The 15,975-nt window shown below is 36.0% G+C and overlaps 1 protein-coding gene across 4 annotated transcripts in view; it reads right to left on the bottom strand.

Annotated features, from left to right (window-relative positions):
- Positions 1-1,123: 1,123 nt before the first annotated feature.
- Positions 1,124-15,975, bottom strand: part of HERC4 (HECT and RLD domain containing E3 ubiquitin protein ligase 4) — a 35,436-nt gene continuing 20,584 nt past the window's right edge. For 3 of the 4 annotated variants that reach the window (XM_037399173.1, XM_037399177.1, XM_037399172.1), the window contains 12 exons: positions 14,836-15,008; positions 12,873-12,989; positions 10,275-10,298; positions 9,680-9,778; positions 9,034-9,201; positions 8,764-8,907; positions 7,695-7,861; positions 6,799-6,865; positions 6,506-6,588; positions 4,230-4,413; positions 3,538-3,640; positions 1,124-2,497 (listed from right to left, as the gene is read on the bottom strand). In XM_037399173.1, the coding sequence (XP_037255070.1) occupies positions 2,289-2,497; positions 3,538-3,640; positions 4,230-4,413; positions 6,506-6,588; positions 6,799-6,865; positions 7,695-7,861; positions 8,764-8,907; positions 9,034-9,201; positions 9,680-9,778; positions 10,275-10,298; positions 12,873-12,989; positions 14,836-15,008 (1,538 nt within the window). In that variant the 3' untranslated portion in view covers positions 1,124-2,288. The remainder of the gene's footprint in view (positions 2,498-3,537; positions 3,641-4,229; positions 4,414-6,505; positions 6,589-6,798; positions 6,866-7,694; positions 7,862-8,763; positions 8,908-9,033; positions 9,202-9,679; positions 9,779-10,274; positions 10,299-12,872; positions 12,990-14,835; positions 15,009-15,975) is intronic. The other variant, XM_037399176.1, reaches the window with a different exon arrangement.

Genomic DNA, 15,975 nt, shown 5'->3' on the forward strand with positions numbered 1-15,975 from the left:
CCTCGGGTCTCTTACTTTAGTACAGGTTGCCTCTGTTACAGCTCAACATAAACAGAGCATCTCCCAGAGCATGGTACCAAACCTATCCTAACTAATCCTTTAAAATCTTGCCCTGTTTCACTGGAGAAACTTTTGCAGCAATATGAAGCGACTGCCACAGCAGTTTTAGTCAACAATAGCTGCATGTCAAAGACAAAGGGCATCCAAGTTCTCTAGGCAAATCCTAAATTGGGCACCAAAAATTGACAAGCGTTCGGTAACTATCGCTTGGATTCTGTCTCAGAGCCCCTCATCTACAGAATAAGGCTATTACTCATCTTTCATATTAGAGATCAATGAAAAACCCAATACAGCACAAATCAGAGAAAACCCCATAGGGAAATTAAATACATATATATATAGTGCAAGGTTTAGAATAATGCAATAGATCAAACTTAGACCTGCACAACTGAACATAAAAATAACCCTGTTATTCAGTGAACACCATCAACTGTGTACACTGAATGAAGAAAAAGTCCCCTAAAAAAGAAAACAGCACTGGCTCATGTAATAATAAGCTAGGGGAGAAAGGAAGGCAGCTTTACATTAGCCACTTCCTAATTTTTGAAAATTTGCCTTTGCAACCTTGGTGTCTCATAATTTAAAAACAGTGTTTTAATATTACCTGGTAAAATGAAGGCATAATATTTTAATTTTTTTTTCTTCTTCTTTTCTCCTTTTCTTTCTTCCATGCATAGTAGGATTAAGCTGCTTTAGTATTTGTTGATTTCTTGCTTTTCACAGGAGGGAGAATTTCCCAGCCAGGTAACAAATGTTGGGAAAGATAGGAAATGGGCTGCATATAAAGAAATTACTAGAGGTTACAACTGCGTGAGAAAGCTGTAGAAACACGGTGTTAAGAACAAAGAATAATTTTAACTGTACTGTGTTGTATTACATCCACCCTCTACTGCTAGTACAGAAACTGCATGTAATACAGTTTATTACAATGAATTAATCTCCTCACTCTTCAAGTGAGGTCTTGGTATCCTGGCTGTCCTTTTGATTTAATGCATGCAAAAATTACCTTCTAACTGAAGAAATATGCATGATGCAAGCATCCATACACACTGACCAACAAAGGTTTTCATTCAAGTCTTTTATTACAGCTTGAATTTTTTCACTGCATTTAAAAATCTAAAAAAAATAAATATTTGTTTCACAGCTGCAAGTCACATATGCATTAACACCACAAAATCTGGGATTTAACCAGAGAAAGGAAGTCAAATCCAAAAGTATCCAGCTAAGCACAGTCGTCTCAGGGCAATTATACTAAAAATAAAATCTTAAGAAAAGGGGAGGGGGTGTTAAAGAGTTAATTTCAAATGCATTTATCTGGAAAAAAGGTGAAAATTCTATTAGAAACCATAAACTATGCTTTCAGCATTTAAAAATAAACATATAACCTCTTGACAGCAATAATTGTCTGGTGCATTTTTTTTTTTAAGCTGTATTCTTGACACATGGCTGCAGAGGTTTCAAAGGATAAATCAACCTCTTCTATAATTGCATCCACTTAATTACAGAACCAGTCCTTAAAAATAAAACAGTGTATTAAGTCAGCTTGTCCATCCACATATTAAAAATGCATTTTATGCAGTTTTTTACCGGCACTAAGTGACTGCTTCATGGATTGTACATTGTGAAGATGAATGTCTCTTAAACAATCACTTTCATTATTAAGGTTCTTAAAACAAACCAGAAAAATATATATATCTTCAGAAATCAGAGTAGTCACTTTTTTTGTTAAAAGCCGTAAAATAAGCTCATATTCAATTACAAGCAATAGAAACCATACTGCTATCGGAACATAATTATTTATCACAAAAATTTATTATTTACAAAATGAAAAGTTACCAAGTGAATTTATCAGGGAAAAAGTTAAATGTTCTTACTAAGTGATCTGAAAAACTTAAGCAAGTCTCCCATGCACTCACACGCCAAATTGTTTGCATAAAGTGAAATGTTAATTCATGTTAGTGAAACTTGACTCCCATTCACAATACTCTCATTTTTATTGTAAGATGGCAAAATCCACATGGTTCTGTACAAGAAGGTATGTATTAAGACAGTTCCTCATTTTTATAAATGTTTTTTGGCTCCCATGAATATTCGTACCACTGAACACTTCTGCAAATTATCAGTTATATTATCAACCCATCACTTAATCCACTGAATTTACCACCACAAGAAAGACACAAAAAGTTAGTTTAATGATCCCACATTACACAGAACTCTCATTTCTGAAGTTATACTAAACTGAAACCTTCGTAGTGATCTATAGCCTGGATCAACTTAGACTTCAGAGTTTCTTTATCTGTGTATTTTGGAAGATCAAGAAGATTAAAGCAAGTGTGAGCTACCGGAAGATAACCTTCTCCGCCTCCTGTCGGCTGGATGACTAGTTTAAGACACTTCATTCCAAGAATTGGAATACGATCACTGCCTGTCAGAAACACTGCCAAGAAAAAACAAACAAAGTCTTGAAAGTAAAGACTAATACTGTATGTGTCATATACACAGTTCTAATCACTATTTGCATTTTTTAATTATTCCAGCAATGGTCAGCTTTTCACACTGAAGTTGTTCTGGTAAAGTTTGAGAAACGGGGAATAATGAGACTTAACCTGATCTCCAGCTTACAAGCTTACACATGTAAGTGTAAGTAAGTAAACTCTTGACTGTAACACAAGTAATACATAAAGGGAAACACTTCATTTTAGCATATGAAACCAAACAGTCCTGAAAAGAAGGGAGGGAAGGGGGGCCGAGAGAATAAGCAGTTATTAAACATTCTTTTTTATATTGTAAAATATAATATATTTTTGGATATATACAAATTTATTATATATTTTTATATAATATATAAAATATAATATTACATATATAAGAAATATAGCTATAACACCAGGATTCGTTATTTAAAATCCATTGGCTAGACCTTTACTGAGCATTTGCAAGCATCTTGCAAATATGCAGAATTAGTTTGTTGGAATTGGAAACTAATCTAAAGCTTATTCGCAGGATACTTCAATAACCTTGTTTTTTCCCCTGTTCACTTCCACTCATATCAGTACCTTGACATATTTACAGTCAGTTATAACTCCAAAATTTCATCCTATTTGCAATGAAAAAAATGGAGAATGTGAAACATGTCAAAACACAGAAAAAAATTCCTACTTATCAGATAAATGACACTAGCAGTTTAGTTTGTAGGGTCCTTCTGCGTTTGGGTTTTCTTTTTTTCTTTTATGTTTTTAATGGTGCTCTGGTCTATTGTAATCTTGTAACTGCCCACCTCCTAGAATTACTCAAGACTATGCCAGTAAAATCAGCAACAAGCTCACAATCAATTTTTTTCTACTAGGATTTTTTTTCTCCTAAATAAAGTTAACCACATCACTACAGACAAACGCTTTCACTGCCCTCTTATAGCCAGAGCCTGAAATAGTGATCCTGCTGAGTGAGCAACTTAGTGAAGTCATTTCAAATACTTACGCAAGAACTGTTTCTTCTTCTCCAAAGACAACTCATGAAAAACCTCCCAGAATATTTTAATTGTAGGATGGTCTGCCCAGTATTCTCCTTTATATTCTGTATTCTAAAATGAGCAGGAAATCAGGTTACTGTTTGCACATAGAACTAGTAGGATAATCCGACATTAAAGTAAAATGAATGCAGTTTGTGTAAAGGGGTACTGCAAGTGACATATTACTGTTTTCCGTGTCAATTTTCTTCAGCTGTTCAGTCAGACTTCAACTATAGGGACAGATGCACATACTCCAAAGCACCTTCAATCCCAATAAAGTTGAGTAAAAGTCTCACAATGAGTTTTGGCAATCAGTAATATTTACTTTTTTAACTGTGTGCACTTTATTCGCTTTCCCCCTTCTAACATAAAACATTGTATACAGCTGCCTTTTGTTTCTGTGGATTTTTGTTCCTCTCTCTTCTCCTAAGTCTGATTTCCTTTAGAAATTAGATGGAAAAACTTTAAGCAGGAAAGTAAATGGTATTTTAGTGTCTTCGTTCACTGACACCTTAAAAGGAGTTCCTCACTAATACAGTCAATATAATCAAGGCTGGACATCACATTAGTTAAAACAGAACTCAAAAGGACACTTCAAGATTTTGGGTTTGTATCTTGAAATTAAAAATGTATGATACAAATAGCTAATTATGGTTCTTACCTTCTCCAGTTCTTTCCAATCATAGTTTGTGTTCCCAATCACCATTGCCTGCAACTCGCTGGGCTGGAAGAGCTGAAGAACTTTACCTCCACATACTTTGTGGAAGCCAGCATGGAATGCACTGAATAAGGAAGCCACAGATTTATTGAAGATGTAATCCACATATGCATCTACAAAATCTTGCCTGTACAAAGAAGAAAAAACAAATTATGTTGAGAGAAAAAAAAAAAAAAGTAGCATGTGCCCACCACCCTTCTACCAATAAAATGGCAGCCATTTCTGCACAGAACACAGCGGAGAAATGTAAGCAAAAACGATCCTAATATATTCTCTGCTTCATGTTACAACCACAGTGAAGATAAACCCAGTGAAAACAGCACATAAACGTGTTTCCCCACCATGCCTTCCAAGACAGTCTGTAATGTGCAACAGAAAACCAGTAACATTAGCATTATTTATTTCAGGCACTATAAACATTTCTGATTTGTGTGCATTGCAGTGAGTTGGACTGAATGGCAACAAGCTTAAAGGCTTGAATGACATGCACTGTCCTGAAACCACTGTTGCATTTTTTTTAATTAAAGATTACCACATTTGCACTAAAAATGCAAATCAACTTCAAATGGACATTTGAGTCCTACACAGTACAAAGATCAGTGCAAAGGAGCTGGGATACTGAAGAACAGATGGCCCGTTATCTGTGCTCCGTACAAGCAGTTTTCATATCTTGCTGGAAACACCTTCACATTGTTTAGGGGGAAAACTAAAATTCCTCAATGTGATACAGGATTTATGATTATGGAGGGTTTAATTACCATTTTAATCAATCCTAGTTATCACTGTTAGTTTGTACATTGGCAGAGTGACTTCCATTATAGATAATTATCCTACCAACATACATTCTCTGTGGAAACCTACTGTGTTTGAATCACATCCACAGTATGCGAATAATATCACCAGAACTTCAAAACTACTATGTTTAAGATAAAGTATCACAAATCGTCATCTATAAGCCAAGGATTTTTAATTTTTTTTAAAGAAGTGTGACAGGTATAGGTGGTGATTACAGCTGCTAATGGCAGAATAAGTCAGGAGGATAAAAAGCACTCTGCTGTGGGAGGTACTGTCACTGCACATGGCTGTGTGTGGGCTTATGATACCCTCAGAATCTTCTATCATCACTTTTTCCCTCTACAACAGACCTAGTTACAGAAAATGTTGCCCAAAACATCTGCCCTCTAGGAACACACCTAGAGGTACATTTTCTCCCTCGTTCCTACCATGGACAGCCTAGATGCATTCTGTTCTCATAACAGTATTATGCTCTTTCCATTAGAGTCTCCCTTTACTCTGGAAAAAAGTAAAAGCACAGAGCATTCACAAAGATTAAAGAACAGAAAGGAATATACGAGAAAAAGGGGCAGAGAAAAATAGGAAAATGGTAGTATTCTGCAAAAAGGGACATAAGCACCACCAGAGATAGAGATAGATGTATTCTGCCTATCCTCCAGGAGCAGAAAGGGAACAAAGGGTAGGAGAGGCTGCTTTTGTAAACAGAAGTAACAGAATCCTTGACTAGGGAAAAAACCTCACCCCTCACTTTCCTGACAATAACACTATATAACATTGCAATGATTTATCCACTCTACAAAGGGAAGACTCCTCTGAAATAATATTTCATATATTAATAGTTGCCATACAATGGCATCTAGGTTGAAGTTTTCATTGTTATTCACTGAACTCCAATTATACACAGAGTTCTGCAGAAACACAACCATTTTGAATCTGATAAAATTAAAGACCATGTAATCAAAATGGGCCCTAAAGTGCATCAAAATACTTTTAAGTTCAAAGTGAAAAATAAGTATTACACATTCTGAGTAAAATCAGATAGCCTGTCCACAGCTGGGAAATCCTTAAATAAAGAATAACAGAACGGTTTGGGTTGGAGGGGATCTTTGAAGAGTATCTAGCTCCAACCCCCCCGCCATGGGCAGGGACACCTCCCACTAGAGCAGGTTGCTCAAAGCCCCATCCAGCCTGGCCTTGAGCACTGCCAGGGATGGGGCATCCATGAATGCTCTGGGCAGCCTGCGCCAGTATCAATAAAATACAATAGCTATTTTAAAGATACACAAGAACAGCTTGGAAAAACAACCAAAGAGTTTTGCCTTCAGCATTAGTGTAACAGCTTGGCAAAGGATATTTACAGCAGTCCAGTTACATTCCCAAGGGAGACTGCAACACTGAACTACCCTGTAACCCATGAAACTCACCTATTTTGTTTCACTACAGGAATGTCAGCACCATTTGGAACAAGTTCTTTAATTTCTGTTGTACCAAAATTTTCCACAGTGATCTATTTAAAACAAACAAAACCAGTATGTCTTATTTACCATGTAGAGTATTTCTTCCCACCACATAGTTAACAGTAACATGAACAGCAGACACAGATGCTAAAAAGTCATGGAAATCAGCAGCTGATGCTTTTTCTCAAACACTCCAGAGGCAGCTATAATAGATGGTATGAGCTTGACAAAAAATGCTCCAAACACTATATAAAACTTACAGTAAAATTAAGACAAAATGCTTCTTCTATGTCATCCTCTGGATAATCCAGTAACTGTTGCATTCCCCTGCAAAATAAGTTACAAAGTACTTGGCACCATTGGAAAAAAAGACAAACTTATTTTACTGAAGTGTTCTTTACACTTTGATAATTCAAATTAAAAAAAAAAATTAATACTCTTCCTACTGTTCTTTCATTTATGAGCTCATTGACTTGCACCTTGTACAGTGTTGGGAAATCTCAAGCAATTGTTTTGCTATTACTTGTAGTGTTATTTCCTTCTGATTATCTTCAGGTGTGAAGAGAGAAGATTCACATTGTACTCTTCAGCTAAGGGATTCCCAAACCAGAGGCAGTAAGAGTTCAACAACCGTTGATGGGCTCTTCCATTAACCTGTTTGATTTCTCCTGAATCTATGAAAACTTCAGCATTTACAACACTGAGGTAATCAAACACCCACTTCGGCTTGTTTGAACCTCCTACCTGTTAGTGCCATTCAAATCCCTACTCAAGGGCAGATATTTAGCATGCATTTGTTCCTGAAAAAACGAAAATGATTCCTTGGTGGACTTAATGAGCCCTTCAGAATGAAAACTATGTTCACACTTGGGCATATAAAATTAATGGCTCAAAGGTTTTGAATTTCAAGCATTAAATTCCCCCTAAAATTCTTGTAGGGTAATAGAACAGAGACACAAATATTAAAACAAAGCACTTAGAAGCAGACATTTAACTTGCAGCCACCACGTCATTTGAGAAAGAGTACATGCTATTGTTACTCTAAGCCCTTTACACTTTTAGTATGAAAATAAAACAGATCATCTTTATGTTCTTAAAGGAAAATGTTGAATTATAAATTATTTCCCACTAACACTCATTTTTCTTTCTTGCTTACCTGCCAACATCTGGCATCAACTCTTTTAAGTCATCCAGGGAAGGTTTCTTATTCAATAGCTTTTTGTACAAAGCCAAAGGGAAGTGAAGGTCTACAATAGTAAAATTATATATTGCTAGTCCACAGACAACACCAATCAAATGAAACAAGTCACTGTCTTCAAAGGTCTAAGAACAGAAAACAGACAAGATCGTTTAAAATAAAGAAATTATTTTAATCTTGCAGAGTCTAGAAAAAAAACGTACAGTGCAATATAATCTGAGTGAGTTTCATTTCTATTTTCTTTAAACACATACACATCCGTAAGTACTGAGGAAAAGAGTATAAAGTTTTAAGCAGCTGAGAGAGACTGAAATCCAGGTAAACAGAACTCTTCCTACTTAAAAAAAAAACCAATAACTGAGATACAGCGTATTTTGTATTACAAGTGATGCATACTGCTGGAAGTACCACATTAAGATTCTGGTTTTGTCAGTGATTTACTGCACTATGCAGTGCTTAAATAAATGTTAGTTTTTAAAAAACCCTGTTCTTGGGAGAAGAATATTGACTCCCTTGGCATGAATGGCCAGGGCTTAAAACACATCTGTGGAAATGCTAACATTCAGGTAATTGTGATACAGCCACCTAGTCAGTGTTTTCCTCTGAAAGAGGACTAAAAAGTCAATGGTAAAAACTTTCAGGAAAGTATGACTAGATAACTGCCTATGAAATGGACCCATAAATGTGACTGAACACAGAAAGACCTGTTCAACATGCCACTTAAATAATTTTCTCTGCCATCCTTATTCACTGATTCTGCTCTTGGAATCGGTTTACTCTGGCTGGCACTTCTTCCTACTAAACTTGTCTGCGTTGGGGATGACTGGTAAGGAATAAGTGAGGAATGGGGAAAACAAATGGGGAAACTTTTGACCTAACAATGAAAGAAATAAACTTTTTTTGAGAATACTTACATCAGCTTCTCCTCTTGAAATAAAACCACCACAAACTACTATGCTTATACTTTATTAATATAAATATTGTAAGTTAAAAGAAGATTAAGGACTATAGATAACACCCTCCCTACCTTATCAGAGAACCAGATCAGCCTGGACTCTTCATAATACCTGAACATTCCATATTTGGGATCTAGCAACTCCCTCATGATGAGCAAAAAAAATTCTTTGCGAACACCTCCAGCATCAACAGCTTCCTCCCCTACAAAAATAACCTGAAACACACAATTCAGTTCGCACTGAATTAAAAACAGATTGTGAAACAAGATTTGTCAAAAAAATATTCTCAGTTACTTGCGCATCAGTGAAAAACACTTTGGGCAATATGTACTTGATAATACCTTGAGTGGCTTCTTGTAATCTACATTCTTTGTTTTCCTTAGAACTTCCACAGCATCCCCTACAATATTGTCTCTCCGTACCATCAATATCAGGCATGGGTTGACAGATTCAAATACTGGCAGAAAGAGAGAAGACAAATTCTGCCTGTGAGCCTGATCAACAGCCATCTGGAAAAAAAACCAAAGTGCAAGTGTCAGTAGGTAACAAGATTCCTGTCAACATTAAATGTCCATCAGTCTCATCTTAAAAAGTGTAGCAGACATGAATGGCAATAGCTATTATGAGAGCTACTAAATTTGCCCAAGTCTTCTTCATATTCCTTTTATCTCTGGAAATATTTAATTCCAGGAAATTATTATAAACCCTGTACTATGGGTTGTTAACACCTAAAAAAAGCCATCTCATTAACGGAAGGAAAAGAAATTCCTTAGACATTTGTGCAATTATTAAATAACCTAATTTCAACGAGGTCCAAACCTCAAAAACCTCCTAGCTCCTATCATATACATACCCTGAGATTAAAACTACATCCCTCATTCTTATGAGGATTACACAGATTTAAAAATAAAATAAAAACCCCACAGCAACCCCCAAGACCACCAACTAAAAAAACCAAAACGTAACATTAAAACCTGAGACTCTTACCTGCATCTGTATGACCGCATCTGTTTGTAGGAGAGTTGTCTTTGCCTGGGCATCAAATACAAATGGGTACGTGCAAATTGTAACAGGAATATCCGTTAACTAGAATGAAAAGAACCATGTCTTACTTCTGCTTTTTTAAAACACAATTACCGTTAAAGAAGCCATTGCAGTAATATTCATTTAATACATCTCTTTTACTGGAAAGAGAAAGAATTCTTTAATCATCATCAACACACGACCAAAGCATCTTAGGAAAATTAAGTAAATGTTCAATTGTTTAGTACTTAAAAAAAGACCAGAACCACCAAACCAAACAAACCACAGCAAAACACAAACAATACGCTCACTTAGTATATTTTAATTTCAGAACTTTTATTACAGCTAGCAGATATAAAAGTAGTCCTTGATTTCAAATGCTGCTCTAAATTTGCAATACAAAAAATTACATATTTTTGCCCCACAAAAACTTTTTCAGATTACAGCCATACCACCTTAAATATTTAGTCCCAATAGAACACAGACGACAACCCTTGACACTCATATTTCTGATTTCCTTACATTCTGCAAAAGAAATCACACTGCAACCAAATCTTACCTCAGTTAATCCATGGTTGACATCCTATGACAGCATTTGCACAAAGGTAGCAATAATTAAGATGAAAAAGCAGCATTAGTGTCTGCATTAATTATTCATCTATGATGTAGAATTAAAAATACTTATGTACAGCTTCCCTCCCCCCACAAGAGAATATTTACTGAGAAATAAGTATCATTCTAATTAATGTACTGAATAGAATCCATGCCTTTCAACGCCCTATATATCAGTCTTTAAAAAACAGTGACTTAAAATAATCACATTTTCTTGGATGCAAAAAAGGAAACCTTTTAAATGTTTACTTTCATACACTAATAAATATTTGCTTTTACCTATGTATTTTCATTCTCAAATGACTGTAGCATGTCAAATTAAACAGTAAACATTTTTAATGGGAAAAAATTTAAAAATACAGAACCTCATCACTTTATGATAAAGTCTCAAGAATCATTTGGGTTCATGATAAGATATGATATGAAAAAAGCAATGGACTCTTGAAATTTGAGATGGACCAGACAGACCAACACATACAGCCAGGACTCTGGAGGCTTCCACAACAAGCTAGATCAACTTAAATCCAGAATTACTATTTTGTTTCTTAGCCATGTTAGCCTCCTTATCCTCCACTGAAAGCTAAGTTCATTTCCACCTATCAGGCAGAAAAAGAATAAAAGGTAATGGCAAACTAATAAATTCTACTTTTTTATATATGTCTTTATATATATATATATAAACTCAGAAGTCAAATATGTAGACATCCATGACTCACAAAAAGCCGTGGCCAGAATACTTTGCTTTCTATCTGTATGCCCAGTTCCTACAGGAAACATCAGATTTGAGTGTCCTACTCGTCACAGTTACATTTATGCAATTTTGTACTCTGACTGTATCTACCATTATTTATTCCTAATTCAAATGTTTTTTCTCAACTCCTTTAAGGCATAGCTAAAGAACACCCCTTCAAATCAACTGTTTATTATTTAGTACCGTCAGTTTCTCCCCACTCATTTTTCCGTTGCTGAAAAAATAAAAAGTTTTTTCTTCCAAGTTTCTCTCTGAGAATACTCTGAATACTTCCGAGTCTCTTTTCTGCTATATTTTCCGCTCCACGTTTCAATTAAGGAACTGAGCAAACATTTTTGCCTCAAGTTATGACAATATAAATTACACTAGCAAAAGAAATTTTGATTCATATTACTGATTCAATAGACAAGCATCACTGGAAACAAGTGGATACGAAGGCAGGAAAAGACCATCAAAAGCATTTACGAAGGAGATCTGACTTAAGGCCATGGAATTTCTTTCAGTCCTATAATAAACCAAAATAAATTTTTCTGCTGAACTTGAAACTGCACAAATGCACGACAAAATCATGACGACTAAAGGGAAATTCAGTATCTGGTATTTTCATCCTTAATATCAAGTCCAATCTTCTGATTTAATTAACAAACTGAGATTAAGACTTTCATTACAGTGCAATTTTCCAGCTCTCATTGTCCCCACATTCAGTATTGTCTTCTCTGATCATAATATATGCAGTTTGGGTTTGTTTACATCCATTTAAAGCACAGTTGCAACAGTCAGAGTCTTTTAAATTCTACCCTTCGCTGGTGCACCCTTCCCCATTCCAAGCATACAAACTGCCTCTGATTCCAAGGCCCCACAATGCTCATCCCTCGCTCCTGCACCTCACCCAGCAGAGCACCCCTCGCAGCCACCGACACCAGCCTACAGCACACACCGGGGACTTTTTCAGACAAGCTTGGCTGAAACAAGTATCTGTTACGACTGCTAATACTGGCTTGTTATTTCTTTATGCTCCCCAATCTCCCTGCTGTTATTATTTTACACTGCAATTTTAATTCTTAGGTAGACAGCACCATCTGCTTTGTATTCATAAAATACAGCAAAGTATGTGCTTCCAGGTCCTGCTACAAAAAAACCTAAATTAAGGTGGCTAGAGAAAGCACGTTAACTTATTCAATATTCTTCCAAAGTGTAAGTCAAAGAAATATGTAGCAAAATCATATCCAACACTAATTCTCTGCACAGTCATTAATTTACTTCCACTTACCACTCTTCTGTTTACAGATCCAGGAACTAATTATCTCAGTTTTTGCTACCATACACAAAGTAGAAAACTATGTTAGTTATGTCTCTTGTAACTCCCTATTATGCTTCCAGACCTAGTTTTCCAAGACAGTTTCAGCTTGCTCAATGACTGAATCTGTCTTATATAGCAATTCAGATTGTTCTCCATGTTTTCCGATTGTAAATTATCACTCCTCAACTTCTTGACGTAGCAAGTCTCAAGTGACAGCACTGTAAGTCACTTTTTAATTGATGGATTACAATGTTGAACAGTGTCAGTCCTAAGAACAATACCCTACAAGCAGCACAGCTATTTAACAATTCTTCCTTAGATCATAACTGGCATAAGATGAGTTTGTTCAGCATCAGTGATCCATGAAGACATTTTTACGAGAAGAAAGTGCCACTATTTGGAGAATCTACAGACTTCTCTAAAGGGACAAAACAAAATCAAAACACAGGGGGAAAAAGCCCACCAAAAAACAAGTAAAAACCAACACAACTTACCATTCCAAATACCTGCTGCTGGACCCAGTTGACATAGTCATTTCTGATATCTATCAAATCTTGTATCTCATGAATGTAAAATCTGTCATATTGTATAACTTGTCCTCTTTCATTTACCTGAAGAAGTACAATTAATTTTTTTATTAGCACTTTGCGTAACAGTTTTCAAAAGGACATCTTCCATGTTTTTCAAGCACTTGATACATCAGCCACAGATATGCAGCTACTAAAAAATTCTAGAAAAACAACTGTGTCCACAAGAATGCAAAAACAACATTAAAGACGCGGATTTTTCACAATCCCATCAAAGACGCAAAGAAAAATAATATTAATTAAGCACACAGTATTGCACAACACAGTACTGCCACTTTGAAACAACGTATGATCTCACAGAACAGTGAAAAATATGTATATCCATGTATACAATGGAATACTATTTGCACAAGTTTAAGAACTATAATTCAAGAACTCTATTTTTAATTACAGTATGAATGCTATCTCTATAACCTATGACCAGAGGCACAGTTTCCATCTAAAAACATTAAGCTTAGAGAAAACATGGGAAAATAGCATTATACAAAGGCTTGTCTATACAGGCTTGTCTACAATTTAAATCCAGAAGCATCCATACTTCCCTAACACACTTTTCCCAAGCACTGTTCACTGCCAAAAACCAGCAAGATCCCCAATTCTATCTTTATAACCAGATAATCTAAATCTACTTTTCTCAATCCTCTCCCCGACCAACCCCATCTCCCCCAAAACCACCAGATACTAAATCCGTGAAGTACCCCAGCTATGTCACCCCATTTTTTCCTCTGACTCTAGTCCCTACTAGCCAATTACTAAGATCATACCAATACAAACAGTTGGCAGCAGGGTAGGTACAAATTTAACTATTTCTACAACGTAGCTACATATTAGTCAAAGGTGGATTTCAAAAGGAAGAGGAACTTAGGAGAGCCACATCACAATTCTACAATCACCCACCAGGCTTTAAGATTTTATGATCAACTTCTGCTGTTAAGATTTACAGCTATTGCAAGCCCGAGCACTGACAGAAAAGGCAGCAAAATAATCATTACATACCAATGGCTCTCCATATGGGAATCTGTAATGGACACCCTGCACTTGTGACACAGGACAGTTACTACACAGTCTCACCCTCAGCCTTAATTTCATCGTCTCCATAAAGAATACAGAAAAGCTGAGCAAACCATAGCATGCCAATTCCAGCTTCCAAAGCAGGAATCTTTTCCATTCTTTCTGACAGCCTAGGGAGGAGGGCACTTGCATACAGCACACAAAGGTCCAGTTTAGACACCTGTGCCAATTTTGCTAGACTGTACAAATACAGTACTTGGCTAGTGCCTTAAGGAGTGCCTAAAACATTCTTTTAGCACATAAACACAAAATGCCACAGGACCAGAATAAACTACAGAGGGGGGAAAATAGAGGGTGGGAGAGAAAACCTCAGCAGCAATTGGATAATACACTGTGATGTGCACAGTCTGGTTACTCCAAATGATTTGGGCTATTTTTGTTCAAAGTTCTTAAATTCATCAGGAAGTTACAGTACTAACAAACTCAAACAGATCAGAAAATGTCTGTCTCTGTAAAACTGTGCAGATCTTTCTTGTTCAAAATACAGCTTGCTCTTCCATTTGTGATCTTATTTGCTATTATTTCAAGCTTAAGAGGCAATTCTTTCCAACATACCCTCACAGATGCAATTGACTGGGTCAGTCTGTGTTCCCAAGAAAACAGGTAATTCCATCACCATGTCAGATTGGAATCCAGAATTCCAATGGTTCATAGGTCCAGATGGAACAACTACAGATATCTCTGCAGATGCAAGTCTAAGTATTTAAAACTCTTTAGCAACTTAACTTCTTTTTAACAACTACACAGCACTCAGATGCTGACAAAAACAGGTAATTGGTTAAAATTGACGTAAACATACTCTATGCAGTATTTCCAGAACTCTGAAAGCTGTGTGTAGAAAATTAGTAAGTATTCTTCTTTCAGAAGCCGGAATGCCCATCTTGCACAACTTCAAAAGGTGGACTACAACATCCTTGTAGAGTTCCACTATCTTGAGGAACAACGGAGGTTCAAGTACAGACCACCAATTTTCTGTCAACAAACGGTGAACACAAACTTAGTACTTGCCACTACAACATTGTTATGCTATCTTTTTAACTAAATAGCATGTTTTGTTAGAAAGGATACTTGTCAGTTACCAAAGACTCTCAAGGAAAAAAAAAAAAAGTTTAACATAGCAAGAGTGGTACATACTTCTAAACAGCAAATGACTCTTTGTATAAATGAAACCTCTATTGAAATGCTCTGTTGTTACACCCCAACTCTAAGTTCTGTTTAACTAGAGTACATGACAGTATCACCAAGTAACATTTGACATAAAATGAGGTGGCTCAAACCCTAAAACCCTGAGTTAAGCAAACAGTCTGGAGAGCAATAAAAAGTGATGGAAAACAAAAGGATCCACAGTTCAAAGAAATTATCGGTTTGCTTTTCTTTACAGCAGACAAGATCTTTTCTCTCACCAAAACCTACTGGAAAATACAAGAGATGGGTTACGATACAAAAAATAATTGAGGAAGAAAGTACCCTTTCAAAAAGATGCCAATTAGAAAGGAAATATTCTGAAACCTCAATTCTTTAAGCTGAATTTCAGATGACAGGAGTCACAATAAGAAGGTGTAAGGAAGAAGAGTTGAAAAAAAACCCAAACCAGAGCTATTTTCAGCTGCATATTTGAAGACCTCATCTTAGGATCAGTGAGAAAACATCAACGGCTCAGAAGCAACAGAACAGGTGCTGTACTCAAAGACAACTTAACATCTGCTCTGCAACACTTCTGCAAATTGCTTAGAGCTTGTTAGCTGTCTGACCACATAATTTTCACTGTAAAGCGTGAAGACATTTATCAAATACACTGAACTACAGTCTAATTCCTCCCAAAAGAAATCAGTCCAAAAATTACAATATGAGATAAATTCATATAAATGGCCATTTAACTCACCCAGAAGCAATAGCATAAGCGCTTTCTTACACATCAAGCAATGTTAACCCTTAACTT

This window comes from Falco rusticolus, chromosome 9, assembly GCF_015220075.1.
Source record: "Falco rusticolus isolate bFalRus1 chromosome 9, bFalRus1.pri, whole genome shotgun sequence".
Lineage (NCBI taxonomy): Eukaryota > Metazoa > Chordata > Aves > Falconiformes > Falconidae > Falco > Falco rusticolus.